This window comes from Heterodontus francisci, chromosome 15, assembly GCF_036365525.1.
Source record: "Heterodontus francisci isolate sHetFra1 chromosome 15, sHetFra1.hap1, whole genome shotgun sequence".
NCBI lineage: Eukaryota > Metazoa > Chordata > Chondrichthyes > Heterodontiformes > Heterodontidae > Heterodontus > Heterodontus francisci.
In genome coordinates, this window is record NC_090385.1 from 46,916,050 (window position 1) to 46,937,341 (window position 21,292).

Sequence of the window (21,292 nt, forward strand, 5' to 3'; positions counted from 1 at the left end):
CTTATCCCAGTTTTGATTTTGACGTACTCCAAATAGTTTTTCTAGTGCCCAGCAAAAGGACCACTTAGACAGACAAGCCCATGCATCCTATGAACCAAAAATGTGACATTATTTATGACAAAATCTTGGCATAGTGTGTTCCTGTAAAACAATAAACCCATTTACCATTGATAGATATATTAGAAATAGTAACCCTGGACAGATAATAATAAGGTCATATATCTCAGACTACAGCTATGAATCAGATTTATTAAAAAATGAAATTAGAAGAAATATAAATCACACTGATTCACTTAACTCAAAATCTGTTTTGAAACAATTAACTATCCCAAATTTCTTGTAGATCCCAGATGTAGCTCTTACTTTGGACCAGCATCCATGAGGCAAAGATAATACATGAAATCAGATCTCATTGCATATTTAAAAAATGAAATTAGAAGAAATATAAATCACACTGATTCACTTAACTCAAAATCTGTTTTGAAACAATTAACTATCCCAAATTTCTTGTAGATCCCAGATGTAGCTCTTACTTTGGACCAGCATCCATGAGGCAAAGATAATACATGAAATCAGATCTCATTGCATATTTAAAAAGTCTCCAATCTAGCATGTCCTTATCCTAAATCTGTATGATGGGATTTCTGCAGAAGATATTCTCCATGTATATTGCTGATTGTTCCCAGTTGACTTTGTGTTGAAGCAAGTCCACCAAGAGATATTTCTTGCATTTGTACTTCCAGGCACTCCCATATCTTGCAGTTTGTACAAATACTCACCTTGTCTGACCTGCCATACTAAGTTGTCAATTGGCAACAGCTACCTGGTCTGACAATTCCATGGGCCTCTAATCTGTTCTGTTCTATGAATTTTAATAAAGATATAATTAAAAGTTCCAACAGTTATCCACATCTCAATCCTATGACCTATGTCTAATTGGTTCAGACGACAGAAAATATTTACATCTCTAGCCCACTGTATACAACTTAAATTACTGCTGAGCTTTATCTGTGTACTAGTAGATCTCCTGCCATAAATCAGATGTTATATGTTAAAATTTTGAGCATTCATCATACTTCTAAGGTTGTTTTCCTTAGTACAGAGGAGGCTGAGGTGTGATTTAATTGATGTGCACAAAATTGAGGGGCCTAGTTAGAGTAGACAGGAAGGACCTGTTTGCCCTAGCGGAGAGGTCAATTACAAGGGGACACAGATTTAAGGTGATGGGGAGAGGATTAGACGGGACATGAGGGAAGACTTTTTAACCCAGAGGGTGGCAAGTGTCTTTTAATTCACTGCCCGGATCAGTCGTGGAAGCAGAACCCCTCAACTCATTTAAAAGGTACCTTATCCAGTACCTGCAAGGCTACGGAGCAGGTGCTGGACAGTGGGATAAGAAGCTAGTTTTTTCAGCTGGCGTAGACACAATGGGCTGAATGGCCTCTTTCTGTGTCGTAACCTTTCTGTGGTTCATACAGTATACTTTGAAGTGTCAGTATAAAAAAAGAGAAATAAAAGCAGTCAGTTCATGACTTGTCTTGACCTTGAAGTAAAAACTTAAAGGACCTTTCAATCTACAAACTTCTCTCACTAAAACAGCCTTTGACTTCAGATTTGAAGCAATTAGATTTTGTGGTTTAAAGGGACAGACTCAACAAATACATTTTAGCAGCAGAATAAATACAGTGTGTTCTCCATATGGTTTAACACTGCTGTCATACGCTTTGTGCATATAAATGTAGAGTACCGGGGACCTCAGCTTTTCACTATATTTATAAATGACTTAGATGAAGGAATAGAGAACCGTATATCCAAGTTTGCTGACGACACCAAGTTGAGTGGCACAATAAATTCTGTGGATGGAAGCAGAAAGTTGCAAAGGGCTATTGGTAGATTAAGTGAGTGGGCAAAACTGTAGCAGATGGAGTTCAATGTAGAAAAGCATGAAATCCATTTTGACCTGAGAAAAATAGATCAGAGTATTTTCTAAATGGTGAGAACTAGGAACTGTGAAGGAGCAGAGAGATTTAGAAGTCCAAATACAGAAATCATTGAAAGTTTATGGCATAGAAAGAGGCCACTTGGCTCATTATGTCTGCGCCGGCCGGAAAAAAAGAGCCAACCAGCCTAATCCCACTTCCCAGCATTTGGTCCGTAGCCCTGCAGGTTAGGGCATGTCAGGTGCACATCCAGGGACCTTTTAAATGAGATGAGGGTTTCTGCCTCTATCACCCTTACAGGCAGTGAGTTCCAGGCCCCCACCACGCTCTGGATTAAAAAATCTTTCCTTATTTTCCCTTTAATGCTTCTACCAATCACTTTAAATCTATGCCCCCTAGCCACTGACCCCTCTGCTAAGGTAAACAGGCCCTTCACCTCCACTGTATCCAGGCCCCTCACAATTTTGTACATTTCATTCAGATCCCCCCTCAGCCTCCTCTGTTCCAAGGAGAACAACCCCAACCTGTTCAATCTTTCCTCATAGCTGCAATTTTCCAGTCCTGGCAACATCCTCGTAAATCTCCTTTATACCCTCTCCAGTGCAATTACATAGAAACATAGAAAATAGGAGCAGGAGTAGGCCCTTCGAGCCTTCTCCGCCATTCATTATGATCATGGCTGATCATCCAACTGAGTATCCTGTTCCTGCTTTTCCCCCATATCCTTTGATCCCTTTCGCCCCAAGAGCTATAATTAACTCCTTCTTGAAAACATACACTCTTTTGGCCTCAAATGCTTTCTGTGGCAGTGAATTACACAGGCTCACCACTCTCTGGGTGAAGACATTTCTCCTCATCTCAGTCCTGAAAGGTTTACCCCGTATCCTTAGACTATGACCCCTTGTTCTGGACTCCCCCACCATCGGGAACATGCTTCCTGCATCTACCCTGTCAAGTCCTGTTAGAATTTTATAGATTCCCCCCTCACTCTCCTGCACTACAGCGAACATAATCCCAACCCACTCAATTTCTCCTCATACATCAGTCCTGCCATCCCAGGAATCAGTCTGGTAAACCTTTGCTGCGCTCCCTCTATAGCAAGAACATCCTTCCTCAGATAAGGAGACCAAAGCTGCACACAATATTCCAGGTGTGGCCTCACCAAGGCCCTGTATAATTGCAGCAAGACATCCCTGCTCCTGTACTAGAATCCTCTCACTATGAAGGCCAACATACCATTTGCCTTTTTTACTGCCTGTTGCACCTGCATGCTTACCTTCAGCGACTGGTGTCCAAGAACACCCAGGTCTCGTTGCATATTCCCCTCTCTCAGTTTATAGCCATTGAGATAATCTGCCTTCCTGTTTTTGCCACCAAAGTGGATAACCTCACATTTATCCACATTATGCTGCATCTGCCATGCATTTGCCAACTCACTCAACTTGTCCATATCACCCTGAAGCCTCTTTGCATCCTTTTCACAACTCACCCTCCCACCCAGTTTTGTGTCATCTGCAAATTTGGAGTTATTACATTTAGTTCCCTCATCTAAATCATTAATATATATTGTGAATAGCTGGGGTCCTAGCACCGATCCCTGCGGTATCCCACTAGTCACTGCCTGCCATTCAGAAAAAGACCCATTTATTCTTGCTCTTTGTTTCCTGTCTGCCAACTCCCATGTGCTTTAATTTTACACACTGATCTCTTATGTGGGACTTTGTCGAAAGTCCAAATAAACCACATTCACTGGCTCCCCCTCATCAACTCTACTAGTTACATCCTCGAAGAATTCTAGTAGATTTGTCCAACATTATTTCCCTTTTGTAAATCCATGCTGACTCTGTCCGATTCTACCACTGTTCTCCAAGTGCTCTGCTATAAAATCTTTGATAATGGACTGTAGAATTTTCCCCACTACCGACGTCAGGCTGACTGGTCTAGAATTCCCTGTTTTCTCTCTACCACCCTTTTTAAATAGTGGGGTTACATTAGCTACCCTCCAATCTGTAGGAACTGTTCCAGAGTCTATAGAATCTTGGAAGATGACCACCAGTGCATCCACTATTTCCAGGGCCACTTCCTTAAGTACTCTTTAGATTATCAGGCCCTGGGGATTGATCAGCCTTCAATCCCATCAATTTCCCCAACACCATTTCTCTACTAATACTGATTTTCTTCAGTTCGTCCCTCTCACTAAACCCTGTGTTCCCCAAAATTTCTGGTATCTTTGTGTCCTCCTTTGTGAAGACAGAACCAAAGTATGCATTTATTTGGTCAGCCATTTCTTTGTTCCCCATAATAAATTCCCCTGTTTCTGACTGTAAGGGACCTACATTTGTCTTCACCAATTTTTTTCTCTACCTATAGAAACTTATACAGTCAGTTTTTATGTTCCCCGCAAGCTTACTCTCGTACTCTATTTTCCCCTTCTTAATCAATCCCTTGGTTCTCCTTTGCTGAATTCTAAACTGCTCCCAATCCGCAGGCCTGGTGTTTTTTCTGGCAAATTTATATCCCTCTTCCTTGGATCTAATGCTATCTCTAATTTTCCTTGTAAGCCATGGTTTGGCTACCTTTCCCGTTTTACTTTTGCGCCAGACGGGAATAAACAATTGTTGCAGTTCATCCATGCGTTCTTTGAATGTTTGCCATTGCCTATCCACCATCATCCCTTTAAGTAACGTTTCCCAATCCATCATAGCCAACTCGCGCCTCATACCTTCGTAGTTTCCTTGATTGAGACTAGGGTCCTGAATCTTAATCAGCTACGTCACTCTCCATCTTGATGAAGAATTCTATCATATTATGGTCGCTCGTCCCCAAGGGGTCTCACACAACTAGATTGTCAATTATTCCTCTATCATTACACAATACCCTGTCTAGGATGGCCTGTTCTCTATTTGGTTCCTCAACGTATTGGTCCAGAAAAGCATCCCGTATACACTCCATGAATTCCTCCTCTACGGTATTGTGACTAATTTGATTTGCCCAATCTATATGCTGATTAAATTCACCCATAATTACAGAGGTTCCTTTATCGTATGCATCTCTAATTTCCTGTTTAATGCCATTCCCAACATCACCACTACAGTTTGGGGGTCTATATACAACCCCCGCTAACATTTTCTGCCCCTTAGTGTTTCTCAGCTCTACCCATACAGATTCCACATCATCAGAGCTAATATCCTTCCTCACTATTGTGTTAATTTCCCCTTTAACCAGCAATGCAACTCCACTGCCTTTTACTTTTTGTCTGTCCTTCCTAAATACTGAATACCCCTGGATGTTCATTTCCCATCCCTGGCCACCCTGCAGCCATGTCTCTGTAATCCCGACGATATCATACCTGTTTACATCTATTTGCGCGATTAATTCATCCACTTTATTGCGAATGCCCCGTGCGTTAAGGCACAAGGCTTTAAGGCTTGTCTTTTTAACATTACTTGTCCCCTTCCCACTATTTTTCATTGTGGCCCTGTTTGATTCTGGCCCTTGATTTTTTTTGCCTATCAATTTTCTTATTCCCCTTACTGTCTTTAGTTCTTGTCTTTGATCACCCCCTCCTCTGACTCCTTGCAAAAGTTCCCATCCCCCTGCCATTTTAGTTTAAAACCCTCCCCAACCACTCTAGCAAATACTCCCCCTAGGGTATCAGTCCCAGTCCTGCCCAGGTGTAACCCATCCAGTTTGTACTGGTCCCACCTCCCCAGAACCGGTCCCAATGTCCCAGGAATCTAAAACCCTCCCCCTCACACCATCTCTTCAGCCACGTATTCATCCAATATATCCTGCTATTTCTACTCTGACTAGCATGTGGCCCTGGTAGTAATCCTGAGATCACCTTTGAGGTCCTACTTTTCAACTTACTTCCTAACTCCCGATATTCTGCTTTTAGGACCTCATCCTTTACCTACGTCGTTAGTACCAATGTGTACCACGACCACTGACTGTTCACCCTCCACCTTACATCCCTTCTGTAATGAGGTGAGGAGAACTGCACACAGTACTCAAGTTGTGGCCTAACTAATGTTTTATATAGTTTCATCATCTCCTCCCTACTCTTATATTCTATGCCTTGGCTAATAAAGGAAATAATTCCATATAATAAAAGCAAAATGCTGCAGTTCTGATGAAGGGTTTCTGACCTGAAACGTTAACTCTGCTTCTCTCTCCACAGATGCTGCCAGACCTGCTGAGTATTGCCAGCATTTCTTGTTTTTATTAAAGAATTCCATATGCTTTCTCAACTACCTTATCAACCTGTCCTGCTACTTTCAGGGATCTGTGGACATACACTCCAAAGTCCCTCCCTTCCCATTTATTGTGCATTCTTTTGCCTTGTTTGATCTCCCCAAATGCATCACCTCTCATTTCTCTGGATTAAATTCCATTTGCCACTTATCTGCCCACCTGACCAGTCCATTGAGATCTTCCTGCAGTTTACAGCTATCCTCCTGACTATCAAACCAATTTTTGTGCCATCTGCAAACTTCTTAATCCTTTCCTTCCCGCTACATTTACATCCAAATCATTAATGTATACCACAAAACGCAGGTGACCTAGTACTGAGCCCTGCAGAACCCGACTGGAAACAGCCTTCTAGTTGCAAAAACACCTGTCAACAATTGCCCTTTGTTTCCTACCACTGAGCCTATTTTTGCATCCAGTGAGGATTGGGAAATGATGGTCAGACCTTCTGCTATTTCCTCCCTGGCTTCTTTTAACAGCCGGGGGTACATTTCATCTAACTCTGGTGATTTATCCATTTAAAGGAAGCTAATTCCCTTAATACTTTCTCTCTCCCTATGTTTATCACATCCAATACTTCACACTCCTCCTCCTTAACTACAATGTCTGCATCATCCCCTTCTTTTGTGAAGACTGATGCAAAGTATTCATTAAGAACCATACCGACATCTTCTGCCTCCACATATAGCTCTTTTATGGGCCCTACTCTTTCTTTAGTTATCCTTTCTCATAATTTTATTTTTATTCATCCTTTCATGGGATTTGGGCGTCGCTGGCAAGGCCAGCATTTATTGCCCATCCTTAATTGCCCTTGAGAAGGTGGTGGCGAGCTGCCTTCTTGAACTGCTGCAGTCCATGTGGGGTAGATACACCCACAGTGCTGTTAGGAAGGGAGTTCCAGGATTTTGACCCAGCGACAGTGAAGGAGCAGTGATAGTTCCAAGTCAGGATGGTGTGTGACTTGGAGGGGAACTTGCAGGTGGTGGTGTTCCCATGCATTTGCTGCCCTTGTCCTTTTAGGTGGTAGAGGTCGCAGGTTTGGAAGCTGCTGTCTAAGGAGCCTTGGTGCATTGCTGCAGTGCATCTTGTAGATGGTACACACTGCTGCCACTGTGCGACGGTGGTGGAGGGAGTGAATGTTTGTGGATGGGGCGCCAATCAAGCTGGCTGCTATTTCCTGGATGGTGTCGAGCTTCTTGAGTGTTGTTGGAGCTGCACCCATCCGGGCAAGTGGAGAGTATTCCATCACACTCCTGACTTGTGCCTTGTAGATGGTGGACAGGCTTTGGGAAGTCAGGAGGTGAGTTACTCGCCGCAGGATTCCTAGCCTCTAACCTGCTCTTGTAGCCACAGTATTTATGTCTACTGGCTACTCCAGTTCAGTTTCTGGTCAATGGTAGCACCTAGGATGTTGATTGTGGGGGATTCGGCAATGGTAATGCCATTGAATGTTAGAGGGAGATGGTTAGGTTCTCTCTTGTTGGAGATGGTCATTGCCTGGCACTTGTGTGGCGCGAATGTTACTTGCCACTTAGCAGCCCAAGCCTGCATATTGTCCAGGTCTTGCTGCATTTCTGCACGGACTGCTTCAGTATCTGAGGAGTCACGAATGGTGCTGAACAATGTGCAATCATCAACGAACATCCCCACTTCTGACCTTATGGTTGAAGGAAGGTCATTGATGAAGCAGCTGAAGATGGTTGGGCCTAGGACACTACCCTGAGGAACTCCTGCAGTGCTGTCCTGGAGCTCTGATGTTTGACCTCCAACAACCACAACTGTCTTCCTTTGTTTTAGGTATGGCTCCAACCAGCGAAGAGTTTTCCCCCTGATTTCCATTGACTTCAGTTTTGCTAGGGCTCCTTGATGCCAAACTCGGTCTAATGCTGCCTTGATGTCAAGGGCAGTCACTTTCACCTCACCTCACCTCTTGAGTTCAGCTCTTTTGTCCATGTTTGAACCAAGGCTGTAACGAGGTCAGGAGCTGAGTGGCTCTGGCGGAACCCAAACTGAGCGTCACTGAGCAGGTTATTGCTAAGCAAGTGCCACTTGATGGCACTGTTGATGACACCTTCCATCACTTTACTGATGATTGAGAGTAGACTGATGGGGCAGTAATTGGCCGGGTTGGACTTGTCCTGCTTTTTGAGTACAGGACATACCTGGGCAATTTTCCACATTGCCAGGTAGATGCAGTGAGTGTACTGGAACAGCTTGGCTCGGGGTGCGGCAAGTTCTGGAGCACAGGTCTTCAGTACTGTTGCCGGAATATTGTCAGGGCCCATAGCCTTTGCAGTATCCAGTGCTTTCAGTCTTTTCTTGATATCACGCGGAGTGAATCGAATTGGCTTGAGTGTGGCATCTGTGATGCTGGGGACTTCAGGAGGAGGCCGAGATGGATTATCAACTCGGCACTTCTAGTTGAAGATTGTTGCAAATGCTTCAGCCTTATCTTAATGTATTGATAAAACATCTTTGGGTTCGCCTTGATTTTACTTGCCCATATTCTTTCATGCCCTATCTTTGCTTTCCTATTTTCCTTTTTGATTTCATCCCTCCACTTTCTATATTCTCTCTGCTTTCTGTAGTATTAAGTTCTCGGTATCTGATATTAGCTTTCCTTTTCTGTAAGCTCCTTGACGTCCAGGAGGCTCTAGATTTGGCCATCCCAGCCTTTCTCTTTGTGGGAACATGTTTACGCTGAACACCCTGAATCTCTCCTTTGGATGCCTTCCACTGCTCTGACACTGATTTTCCTTCAAGTAGTTGTTTCCAGTTCACTTTCACTAAATCATTCCTCAGCTTAGTAAAATTGGCCTTACCCCAATTTAGAACTTTAACTCCTGTTCTATCTCTGTCATTTTCCATAATTATCTTAAAACCAACTGAATTATGATCACTACCATCAAAATGCTCTGCCACTGCCACTCCTTCCACCTGCTCAGCTTCATTACCTAAAACCAAGTCCAGAACTGCACCCTCTCTTGTTGAACTTGCTACACATTGGCCAAAAAATTCTCCTGAATGCACCTCAAGAATTCTGTTCCCTCCATCCCAGTTAATATTGGGGTAGCTAAAATCCCCTACTATTACTGCCCTATTTTTTGTACTTCTCAGAGATTTGCCTACACATTTGTTCCTCTATCTCCCTATGATTGTTCATGAGTCTGTAGTACACTCCCAAGTGGTGTGACTGCCCCTTTTTCTTGTTGCTAAGCTCAATCCATATGGTCTCAATTGATTGATCCTTCTAACATATCATCCCTCCTCACAGCTGTAATTGCTTCTCTAACCAAAATTGCCCCATCCCCTTTTTTATCTCCCTCTGTATCCCATCTGAAAACTCTGTACCCAGAAACATTGAACTGCCATTCCTGTCCTTCTTTAAGTCTTGTTTCTGTAATAGCTATATCATACTGTCACATTTCTAAATGTCCCCTCAGCTTGTCTGCTTTATTTGCTATACTCCTTGCATTGAAGTAGATACCCTTGAGCACTGCCTAACTTTTTTTTATTTTCTATCCTTCGTTTCTTCTTGCCTTCCTTTTCCATTTCTGATTTTACCCCACCTGAGTCTACACTCAGGTTCCCGTCCCCCTGCCAAACTAGTTTAAACCCTGCCCAACTGCACGAGCAGTGCACGAGCACCATCTCTCCAGCCACGCATTCATCAGCACTAACCTATTTCTATGCTCACTAACGCATGAAACTGGGAGTAATCAGTAGATTACTACCTCTGAGGTCCTGATTTTTAATATCTTACCTAGATCCCTAAAATCTGCTTTCAGGACCTCATCCCTCTTTTTACCGATGTCGTTGGTACCAATGTGAACCATGAACTCTGGCTGTTCACCGTCCCCCTTAAAAATGTCCTGCAGCCACTCTGTGACGTCCTTGGCCATAGTACTAGGGAGGCAATATACCATTTTGGAGTCATATCTATGGCTAGAAGGACAAGGGCAGCAAATACATGGGAACACCACCACCTGCTAGTTCCCCTGCAAGTCACACGCCATCCTGACTTGGAACTATATCGCTGTTCCTTCACTGTCGCTGGGTCAAAATCCTGGAACTCCCTTCCTAACAGCACTGTGTGTGTACCTACCCCACATAGACTGCAGCGGTTCAAGAAGGCAACTCACCACCAACTTCTCAAGGGCAATTAAGGATGGGCAATAAATGCTGGCCTGGTCAGTGACGCCCACATCCCATGAATGAAATTTTTTAAAAATGCCTGTCTGTTCCCCTAACTATCGAATGCCCTACCACGACTTTTTTTCCACTCTTCTTCCTTCCCGCCTGTGCAGCTGAGCCACCCATGGTGCCCTGAACTTGGCTCTTGCAACACATCTCTGAGGAACCATCGCCCTCACCAGTGTCCAAAATGGAAAACCAGTTAGTAAGCAAGATAGACTCAGAGCACTCCTGCACTACCTGCCTGGTCCTTCTAGACTTTGTGGTAGTCATCCATTTCCTGTCTGCCTGCACACTCGTAACCTGTGGTGTGACCACCTTCCTAAACGTGCTATCCACATATTTCTCAGCCTCGCAAATGCCCCACAGTGACTCCAGCCTCCACTCAAGTTCTGAAACCCAGAGCTTAAGTTTCTGCAGCTGGTACATTTCCTGCAGACATGTTTGTCAAGGTTACTTGAAGTGTTCACGACTTCCCAAATACCACAGGAGGCACATTCCACTCGGCTGAGCTGTCCTGCCTTGCCTTAACCTTACTTCTAAACTAGTTGCTTGTAGAATGTAGACTTGCAGACCCTCACTCACCAGTCAGTTCCTTCTCTTGTAGTTAGTTAAGGGTTATTTAAAAACATTTACATTTTTCTATTCAGCTATTTACACACAGTCCCTTGCAGTGGATACTCATTGACCAATCAGTTTATGAGTTAATTTGCACTCCTTAGCTTGGAGACAAAGGAAGAAAACTCACCAACTACTGGAGGCTGAAAAAGTTAAAAGAAGCAGCTTCTTCTGTTCACTGAACTCTCTCACTCGCCAAACTCCTAGCTTCATACACTGTACCCAAGCTGCACTCCGCACATCACTAAAAGCTAGTGGACAAGCACAAAAATAATAGAAAAGGTTAGTAGAATGTTGGTATTTATCCAAAGGGGCTGAAATACAAAGTGGTAGGAGTTATATTACATTTGTCTAAAATTCTGGTTATCCCCCATTTAGAGTACAGCGTTCAGTTCAGGGCACTGCATCTCTGGAAGGACATATTGGACTTAGAGGGGCTGCAGCACAGATGCACCAAAATGATTTCAGCTAAGGGTTAAATTATGAGGACAGATTACATAGACTAGGCTTGTATTTCCTTGAGTATACAATATTAAGGGGTGAACTAATTAAAGTGTTTAAGATGATTTAAAGGATTTGATGGGGTAGATGAAAAGAAACTATTTTCTCTGGTGGGGGAGTCCGGAACAAGGGTGCATAACCTTAAAATTAGAGCTAGGCCATTCAGGGATAATGTTAGGAAGCACTTCTTTATACGAAGGTGTGGAAATTGGGATTGTTCTTCCCCCAAAAAGCTGAGGCTAGGTCAACTGAAAATTTAAATACTGAGATTGATAGATTTTTGTTAGATAAGGGTATTAAGGGATACGGAACCAAGGTGGATAGATGGAGTTGATACAGATCAGCTATGATCTAATTAATTGGTGGAACAGTAGAAGAGACTGAATGGCCTACTCCTGTTCCTATGTTCCTACAAAAACTAATATTAAACAATTCTCAAATTTTTAAATATTTTCTCGTTTTCTTTAGCAATTTCTTTGACGATAGCAAGCAAAGAAAATGTTACTCTTCATATCTTGAAAAATATTGCGATACTGCCTTTTTTCCATGGGGCTTTCCACATCTTCATTGAACTAACAATTGAGCTTACATTGGGCAGCTCATCAGGTCCTAAGGATGTCCCAAAGTTATTTTAAGTGGGTAAACTTTGCTGCCAATTTCCATACATTGAGGTTCCACAGACAGCAAATGAATGAATGACCTATTTTTGGTGAGGAAGGAATGTTGGCCAGAATATTCTTGTTTGACAAAGCAAAATACTGCAGATGCTGGAAATCTGAAACAAAAACAGAAAGTGCTGGAAATACTCAGCAGGTCTGGCAGCATCTGTGGAAAGAGAAGAAAAGTTAACGTTTCAGTTCACAGACCTTTTAACCAGACTTTTTAACCAGTTGAGTAATCTTAGTAGAAAAAAAAAATCATGAAGTGACTATTCTTGTCATGCCAATTGGGTTAGTCATTATGTGACCTGACCTTCAATAATGCTGAGCAGATTGGAGGTGGTTGGTGTAAGTATACTTCTCAAAGATCTCTCTTTGCAAGTGTGTTGGAATGTTCCTCTGAACTCAAGTTTGTTGGAATTTCATGACATTGAATTCACTGTTTAAAGTTTGGGCTTTTTCTCAAAATTACATCTGTTCACAGCTAGACTGCTGTTTCAACAAGCAGAGCAAGTCTCTTATGACCAACATTTACCATTTTATTCTCTGCTATCAAATAGCATAATGTGTCTAATCATCAACCACAAAATTTCTTCCAATTGAACATAGGAAAGACCAAAGCCATAGTTTCAAACTCCTGACAAAAACTCTGTACCCGTACCATCAAATTCATTCCTCTACCCCCAGCTGCTCAGTTAATCTGCGTATAGCCTCATTGTTCTTTTGATCCAGAGATGAGCTTCAACCCCCATAATCCTATCCAACAAGAAGACAGTTTACTCCACCTCCACTACATTGCCGATCGCTGCCCCCCATTACTCCCACGACTACTATCCATGCCTTTGGTAGCTTCAGACTTTTTTTTTTCAATGCCTTCTTACTGCTGTTGCACTCTGCATAACAGATTAGCACAAGTCTAGATTGTAAACCCTACACGGATATGTTATCCACAGCGAGTCTGTTCTGTTTTGATAGCTAGTCTTCTGTTGCTGTTGAACTAGTCAGTCTTGAGTCGCCAGCTTCTAATTCATCTCTTTCAGCTTTTCCGACGTGTAGCGGCTGCTCTCCCTGGTATGGACAATGCACCTGAAAAAAGTAAAGAAGACAGTATCCTTCACTGTACTTCCCTATGGCTTTTTAAAGATATCTAGCTGTAAGTCAGAGTAAAGCCAACACAGAGTCATGGTAAAATTGTTAATTTTGCTTTTTACTATCTGTCAGGATACACTCCATAATAACCACCTTTGCATGATTTGAGCAAGTGGAGTGCGAATTTAAATATTCAACAAACATCACAGTATATGAATGACTAGGTTTTTTTTATTCCAAACAATATATTGACTTGTTGCTCAGTTATTTGATTCTTCTGTGAAGAAAATTAGAATATTTTACCAAGTTAACGATGTTACATAGGTGCAGTTGCCTTTACATGTACAGTTCTGGGATTAACTGGACTGGGGTGATGTAATTTCTGCATGTTCATAAAGTATTAGAGCTGTGCAGGGAATGATTGTGGGCCATTCCCTTCCCAGTTTTGGGAAAATTAATCTCATTTGGGAAAGGGCCAAGACATGCAATATTAATTCTGTCATTTAGGATGGGCACAACAATCCCATTCCTGTTACTTGGGGGAAGATGGGGCTAAATAAGCAATTAAGCAATTCTCCTTTCCTGTCCTGTTGCCTTGGGATATTTAGAGGAGACTTGAGACACCAGTAATTAAAGGTGTGAGTGTGGATGGGGGGAGAGAAATAGAGGTCGAAAGGTAGAAACAAAGATCATAAAGAAATAGGAGCAGAAGTAGGCCATTCTCCCCTTGAGCCTGCTCCGCCATATCTGATCTGATTGTGGCCTTAACTCCACTTTCCTGTCTGCCTCCCATAACCCTTGACTCCCTTGTAGATCAAAAGTTTGTCTAACTCTGCCTTGACTCTATTCAATGGCCAGCCTCCACTGCTCTCTGGGGAAGAGAATTCCAAAGATTAATGACCCTCAGAGAAGAAATTCCTCCTCATCTCTGTCTTAAAAGGGAGATCCCTTATTTTGAAACTGTGCTCCCTAGTTCTCGTTTCCCTCATGAGGGAAAACACCCTCTTGGCATCTATCTTGCCATGCCCCCTCAGATCGTATATGTTTCATAAGATTACCTCTCATTCTTCTAAACTCCATTGAATAAAGGCCCAACCTGCTCAGCCTTTCCTCGTAAAGACAACCCCTTCATCCCAGGAATCAGCCTAGTGAACCTTCTCTGAACTGCTTCCAATGCAAGTATATATAAATGGGGCGGCGCAGTGGTTAGCACCGCAGCCTCACAGCTCCAGTTCAATTCTGCAAGTTCTCCCCGTGACCACGTGGGTTTTCGCCGGGTGCTCCGGTTTCCTCCCACAGCCAAAGACTTGCAGATGATAGGTAAATTGGCCATTAAAAATTGCCCCTAGTATAGGTAGCTGGTAGGGAATATGGGATTACTTTAGGGTTAGTATATATGGGTGGTTGTTGGTCGGCACAGACTCGGTGGGCCGAAGGGCCTGTTTCAGTGCTGTATCTCTAAATAAAAATAAATAAAATAAAAATATCCCTACTTGAGTAAGGAGACCAAAACTGTACACTGTACTTTAGGTGCGGTCTCACCAACACCCTATACAGCTGTAGCAAGACTTCCCTACTTTTATATTCCATTCCCCTCGCAATAAAGGCCAACATTCCATTTGCCTTACTAATTCCATGCTGTACCTGCATGCTAACTTTTTGTGATTCATGTAGGAGGACGCCCAGATCCCTTTGTACCACAGCATTCTGCAGTCTCTCTCATTTTAAATAATTTGCTTTTCTGTTCTTTCTGCCAAAATGGACAACCTCTCATTTTCCCACTTAGTACTCCATCTGGCAATTTTTTGCCCACTCACTTAACCTATCTATTTTTTTGGAGACACATTGTGTCCTCCTCACAACTTGTTTTCCTACCTATCTTTGTATCGTCTGCAAATTTGGCTACAATACACTCGGCCCCTTCATCTGAGTCATTAATATAGATTGTAAATAGTTGAGGCCCCAGCACTGATCCCTGTGGCACTCCACTAGTTACAGTTTGCCAATGTGAAAATGCCCATTTATCTCAGCTTTCTATTACAGGGATGATGGGTGAACTGACAGATTTGAAACAGGCAGCAGTTTTCTGTCCAGTTGAGTGCCATGTGAGACGTTAAACTGAGGCCCCATGTACCTCTCAGGTCAAAAGATCCCATGGCACTGTTTGAAGAACAATGGGTGAATCATCCCTGGTGCCCTGGCCAATATTTATCCCTCCGTCAACATCATAAAAAAACGATTATCTGGTCATCATCACATGGCTGTTTGTGGGAAATTGTTGTGCACAAATTGGCTGTAACAGTGACTACACTTCAGAAGTACTTAATTGGCTGTAAAGCGCTTTGAGATGTCATGAAAGATGCTATCTAAATGCAAGTCTTTTTCTTTCAAAATGGTGAAATTTCCTTAACTCCATTTGCACAGTGATTGATATCAAGCTGGAGAAACCACCAGAACCACCAATCAATGAGGGTGGCTGCTCCTGCTAATACTGGCACAATCAAACTGTTCCCTATTGACCAGCATCACCAACTGCATTACAGTCATTGACTAGCCACCTTGCTCCTGCTTGGTGGGTTGCTGGCTCGGTAATGTGTGAACGTGCTGCTGTCTGAGGTGTCAGTTACACCAGGAGCTTCTTCATTCAGAAAATTCAATTTCATTTCCTTCAGCTGCATGGTTTATTTAAGATCAGATCAAGTTTGATTTAATTATGTTATGTATTGCACTCACACTGAGCGATGCAGTCCTCCACATTGTACAGAAATGTGTGCACGATGTAAAATGTTTGTGTGAATATGCAAAGATGTTGCTCTGTCAGATTTTCAAAACAGGAAAAATTGTCTATAATGGGTCCTATGTGGGTATGAGCTGAGGTGCTGATGCTGCTTTGACCAGAATGTTTTTATGATGGGAGGAAGGGGAAGCAACTTATGTATCCAACAAGACTCCTGGTGTCTCTGCGTGATGTCCTAATGCGCTGTCTTGGGTGGCCTGTGATGAGGTGGGGAAACCTTCTTGCTACTGTGTGGTGCTAGAACAGGATTGATTTTCTGCCATTGAAGAAAACTCCTAAAGCTGCATTACTTTTGCCTTCTCTGGATGTGTGTCTCAACTCATGTGCACAGCCATGTGGAGTTCAAGTGCAGCGGTGTAATATCTGTTTATTTAAAGTTGGAAGTCAGTTGATCATCATTGGGGAAAGTAACTAAAGATTTTCCTCTGAATAGCCCTCAGAGTCTCCTTCCCAAGTAGACAGTGATTATGGTTTTGCACGAGTAGATAGCATCTAACGTTAATACCCCTGAAATAACTGAATCATGTTTTGTAATTTAAGTCTGTGGTGCAGGATGTGATGGCTGATAAGTACAGTGTCATGTTTTGGTGGTTGTTGTTTACTGAGTCAGTTTGGCCAATATCCCAGAGAAGAGTATCCCTTTCATATGGTCCCCATAGGCTTCAGGTTCAAAATTAATTGGTGCTTTTACATTCTGTAAAATGCTGGCCCTTTTCAGACTCTCATGAGAAAAGTAATAGTAATTTCCTGGTTAGTCTTGGTAAACAGCAGTAAATGCCGAGGAATATCTTTTGTTTGGGACCACTGTGAAGGAGTTCATTAGAATTTTATTCATTGGTCAGGATGTCCATGTAACTGGGGAATGCTTGATTTCAATTTTGTGCATTTAGCCACATTGCTTTATGTTTCAGGCTAAATGGAGTGTTTCTGAATAATTTTGATGCAGCTAAAAGTAAGTTGCAGTGCTAGATCTGTGAATAAACAGAGTTTGTATTACTAGTAGTTAGAGCTTGTTACACCAGGCTCCTTCGTGAGCTAGCAGTTTACAGGAAACTGTCCTGTAGGTGAGCCACAGTTCGTTTCAAAGCCTCTGGGTATTGTGCTGCTCTGCATAGTCTCTGTATTTGCAATTACATAAAGGCTGTGATGTGTAACTGGTGCTTTGGATTTAGCAGGGATTGAAGTTTGTTGTTGCTTCGTGAACACCCGATCTGTGTTCATTAGCAAGCTTAATTCACAGCAACATATGTGAACCCTTTTGTTTTAATGGAATACGTAAAATCTTAAATGGATTTGTTGGGAACAGCATTTTGATGTATTTACAATTTTGAACTGACAGCTTAAACCAGTTATTGGCTATAAAATTGTGTTTGCTGTAAAAAAAAATTGATGTGACCTTATTCCTGACAGAATAAATGTTCATGTGATGTGCATAATTACATCAGTACACATTGATTTGCTGTGTTACTGCTGATTGTAGAAGCTTTAAGGTAGTATTTTTGTACCAGAGATCTGCCCAGAGATGCAGATTAAGCAGACTCTGGGCAATATTGTTTGTCATTTAAACTGCCATTTAGTGTGAACATTTTAAACACATGGGGAGGTATTAAAATAAACTTGATGGTTGGTGCTAACTCTTCTGCAGACTTAAAATTAAAATTAACTCTTTATTCAGCAGTATACTTGTACCTATAATTTCAGTACATGTGATTTCACTGTACCTTTTTGGAAAAGCCTACAATTAATAGAACTGATAAAGCAGGGCTACTTGATGCCATAAAAGTCATTTTTCTTCCATTTGGGAATTGATTAGAATGGAGAAACTGAGCATAAATGGTTGGAGCGTAGGGTTCTAAGAGAAGTACTGCTCTGTTTTAAGACATTCTTACTGGGTCCTCTCAGAAACAATACCAATCTCACTAAAATCTAGCAGGGATTTTTTTTTTGTTCATTCATGGGATGTGGGCGTCACTGGCTATGCCAGCATTTATTGCCCATCCCTAAAGGCAGCTCACCACCACCTTCTCAAGGGCAATTAGGGATGGGCAATAAATGCTGGCATAGCCAGTGACGCCCACATCCCATGAATGAATTTTTTAAAAAAGGATTCACTGTGGCTCACTTGAAACATGCCCTGCATACTTAATCATGCTTTTTAAATAAACAGTTTACCCTTGTTCAGAAGAATAGCAACATGAGTGAGGGGGGTCAAGTTTTTCGCTCAGTGAAGTACTCCATTTGAACTTTGCCATGTCTAATCAGCTTCATTTGAGGATGAGTGTGCAAGGTTGAAGTTGCAACTGATACCAAGTGTGACTTTCCTGTTTGTGATTACAATAATTGTTGGTATTTTAATGCAGCCTGTGGAGGCCAGTAATGAAGGATACTCTGTTGAATAATTCAAAAACAGCCTGTTACAATGGAAATATCTGCAGACAAGTACTGGAGCCTCCTCCATCAGTGGTGTGTGTTTTTCTTTTTGAATATTTAGAAAAGTTGTCTTTTTGTTGTAAATACTTAACAGTTGTAATGTCCTCATGTCTGTGTATGCATTTGCTAGATTAAGATCTTTGGAAAGGCAGTAAGACACTAACCAACTCTCCTGTACTGAAGTTTGTAACCTTAATCAACTTAGATTAGCTCAGCCTGTGTACCTGTGTCTAAAGTCTTTTGCAAAGATAAATGTCCTGTCACCTAAACTGTTCACTGACACATCAACTATTTAATAAAGAAAATACTTATGTCTTCATATTCCAATAATTAAAATGGTGTCATTACAGCTAGTTATTAGAATATTTGTGTTAAGGTACCACCTCCTGTTGTAAAGTCACATCCTTGTATCACACAATAAAATGAGCCATTTCACCACTTAGCCATTTTGTGATGGGTTTGTCACGTGTGTGTTCACCAGCATGTCAAAGTGAGGGCCAGTCAAGCTGGATGTGGAGTGCTTGTGCCCTCTGGATTCCACTGAGTATCCTTGGATCAGATCTAATAAGAACAAAACTGCAAATGGTGGAAATCTGAAATTTAAGCAGAAAACGCTGATAAAACACAGCACGTCAGCCAACTTCTGTAAAGCAAAATGCAATTTAATGCTCTAACAAAGGGTTGCTACCTTAAACTTTAGCCTGTCATTTCTCTTGCTATTAGACTTGCTTCCAGTAATTTATATTACTTCACATTTTCAGCTTTTCCTTTTCAAAATATTCAACTGCGTCAATGACAAAACAAACGGTTATGTGAGATCGTCTTTAGGCAGGAACTAGGAGCTCTCCATTACATTGTTCAACCAAAACTTCTGTTCAAGGGCAAAAAATTAGTCAACTAGGTAGGGGGACAAAATAAGGGGGAACTAATGAAAATGAGAAGAGTAATTTCTGTTACGACCAGGTGAGAAAGGAGTCTAGGGGTCTTTTACTGTCTTCATCTGGTCTTGTAGCAGAGTTTTATTTTTAAACACTGTTTTGAGCTCCCCCTTTGGTGAATCCTTGTTCACCACTTTCCAATTATAAGGCAAAGAAATGAGCACAAACAGGCTTTCTTAGGTTTAAAGAAGAAAAGTGAAATTTATTAAAACTTAAACTCTAGCATGGTTAATACGCCCATGTTAGCATGCACGCGTGATACACACGTGCAAATAGGGACAGAAATGAGAAGAAAAATAAAATGGAGAGGTTTGAGGCAATATTAGAAGAGTTTCTTGTTTACTGTGCTTCGAGCTCTGTAGTCCTTTTGTAAGTAGTCTTGCTTTCGTTGGGGCCCAGTATTCTTAAACTTTGTTCACTGTAGGAGATTTTTCTCTCTTGGGGTTCATGTGTCTTCAATGGTTTCCAAAGCTGGTGAGAGCAGACAGGAGAGAGGTGTTCTCAGTCCAGGAGAAAACCGCTTTCTCATTTCAAATTCCTTGTTGGGAGTTCAAATTTTAAAAAACTCTGTTAGTCATGTGACCCAAACCAGTCTGACCACATCTGTTTGTTTATTCGGTCATTTTAGCAGTTAACCTGGAATGCTAGCCTTTCCACCTTCAATGTCTGATAATCAAAAGTCCATTGTGGATTAAATTGGAGCAGGGAATAGCCCCTTTGTCCTTTGAAGTACTGTCTGTTGATATGCTAATGTATCTCCAGCCACAGTCTCCAATTGTTTTTTAAAGCAAGTTCTTTCTTCAACAGTCCAGAATCAATGTTCACGTGGCAAAATTAATTTTCCTCATTCTTAGCAGGTGGGGGGACTTGCCTGAAAAAGAAACTGAACAAATGCTTTCGTGGCAGACATATAACAACATATCTCTCAAGGGATTTGTCATTTTGTAGCCTCTGCCCAAATGGCAACATCTATTGGAGCTAAAGAGGACATACAAATATAACCTATTAGAAGAAAGGGTAAGGTAATAACATGTAGACCCTTTTTCAAAATCCTGAAATTGGGTACACTGCTCATGCTCTCACTGCACAATCCAAATTCACTACTGAATAAATCCAAGGCATCACAACTGCAAATTAAACATTGCAAAGGTCCAATTCAAGATACATTTTGCACAATAACGTGATTAAATTTAATTTTCATGAATTTTCAATTTTGCTTAAACACTTAATTGGATATTAAAGAAAGGAAAACATGGTGGAAGAAAAGCCATAAACTCAGTGGCCTTATTCTGATGTGCTTGAGAAGTAAATAAAAACCCTTCACAACTCCCAGATTCTCAAAGTTTCTAAAAAATAAAGTTACACAATTGTGTTGTCTGTGACGCGATGCAAGCAAAGAAGGAGAAAGGGATTGGATATATATTTGAAATGAAATGTTTGCAGAGGCTATGGAGAAAAAGGAGAGGAGCTTATTGGATAGCTCTTTCAAAGAACTGCGCTGGCATGATGGACTGAAAGAATCTTACAGTATAGGTCAATCATTCAATGAAATTTTGAGAATTGTGGGAGCATAGTCGTCAGGATGCCAAAGTGATAAGTTTACATAGCCATTTTCTGTTATAACAGTGGACATAGGAATTTGTAATACAAAAGTTGACTTATAAAGAGTGATAAAAGCATGACAATAGCAAGTTGGGTTCCATAGAAAGAAGTGCACAAAGATGTAAATCACTAAAATGAATGTGGTCACACAGTGGTTGTGAAAAGAATGCAGTGTGAATAGAGTGCAAAGGTCAGGAATTTAATGAGAGTGGGGATTCCCTGATAAGTGTAGGTGAGTACTTCTCAAATTGGAAATTTAGTTTAACATTTTGA

The 21,292-nt window shown here is 41.6% G+C and overlaps 1 protein-coding gene across 2 annotated transcripts in view; it reads left to right on the forward strand.

Annotated features, from left to right (window-relative positions):
* rab41 (RAB41, member RAS oncogene family) overlaps positions 1 to 18,921 on the forward strand; it is a 55,935-nt gene extending 37,014 nt beyond the window's left edge. For both annotated transcript variants that reach the window (XM_068047487.1, XM_068047488.1), the window contains exons 7-8: positions 13,204 to 13,270; positions 15,677 to 18,921. In XM_068047487.1, coding sequence (XP_067903588.1) covers positions 13,204 to 13,270; positions 15,677 to 15,741 — 132 coding nt within the window. In that variant the 3' untranslated portion in view covers positions 15,742 to 18,921. The remainder of the gene's footprint in view (positions 1 to 13,203; positions 13,271 to 15,676) is intronic.
* The last annotated feature ends 2,371 nt before the right edge of the window (positions 18,922 to 21,292 follow it).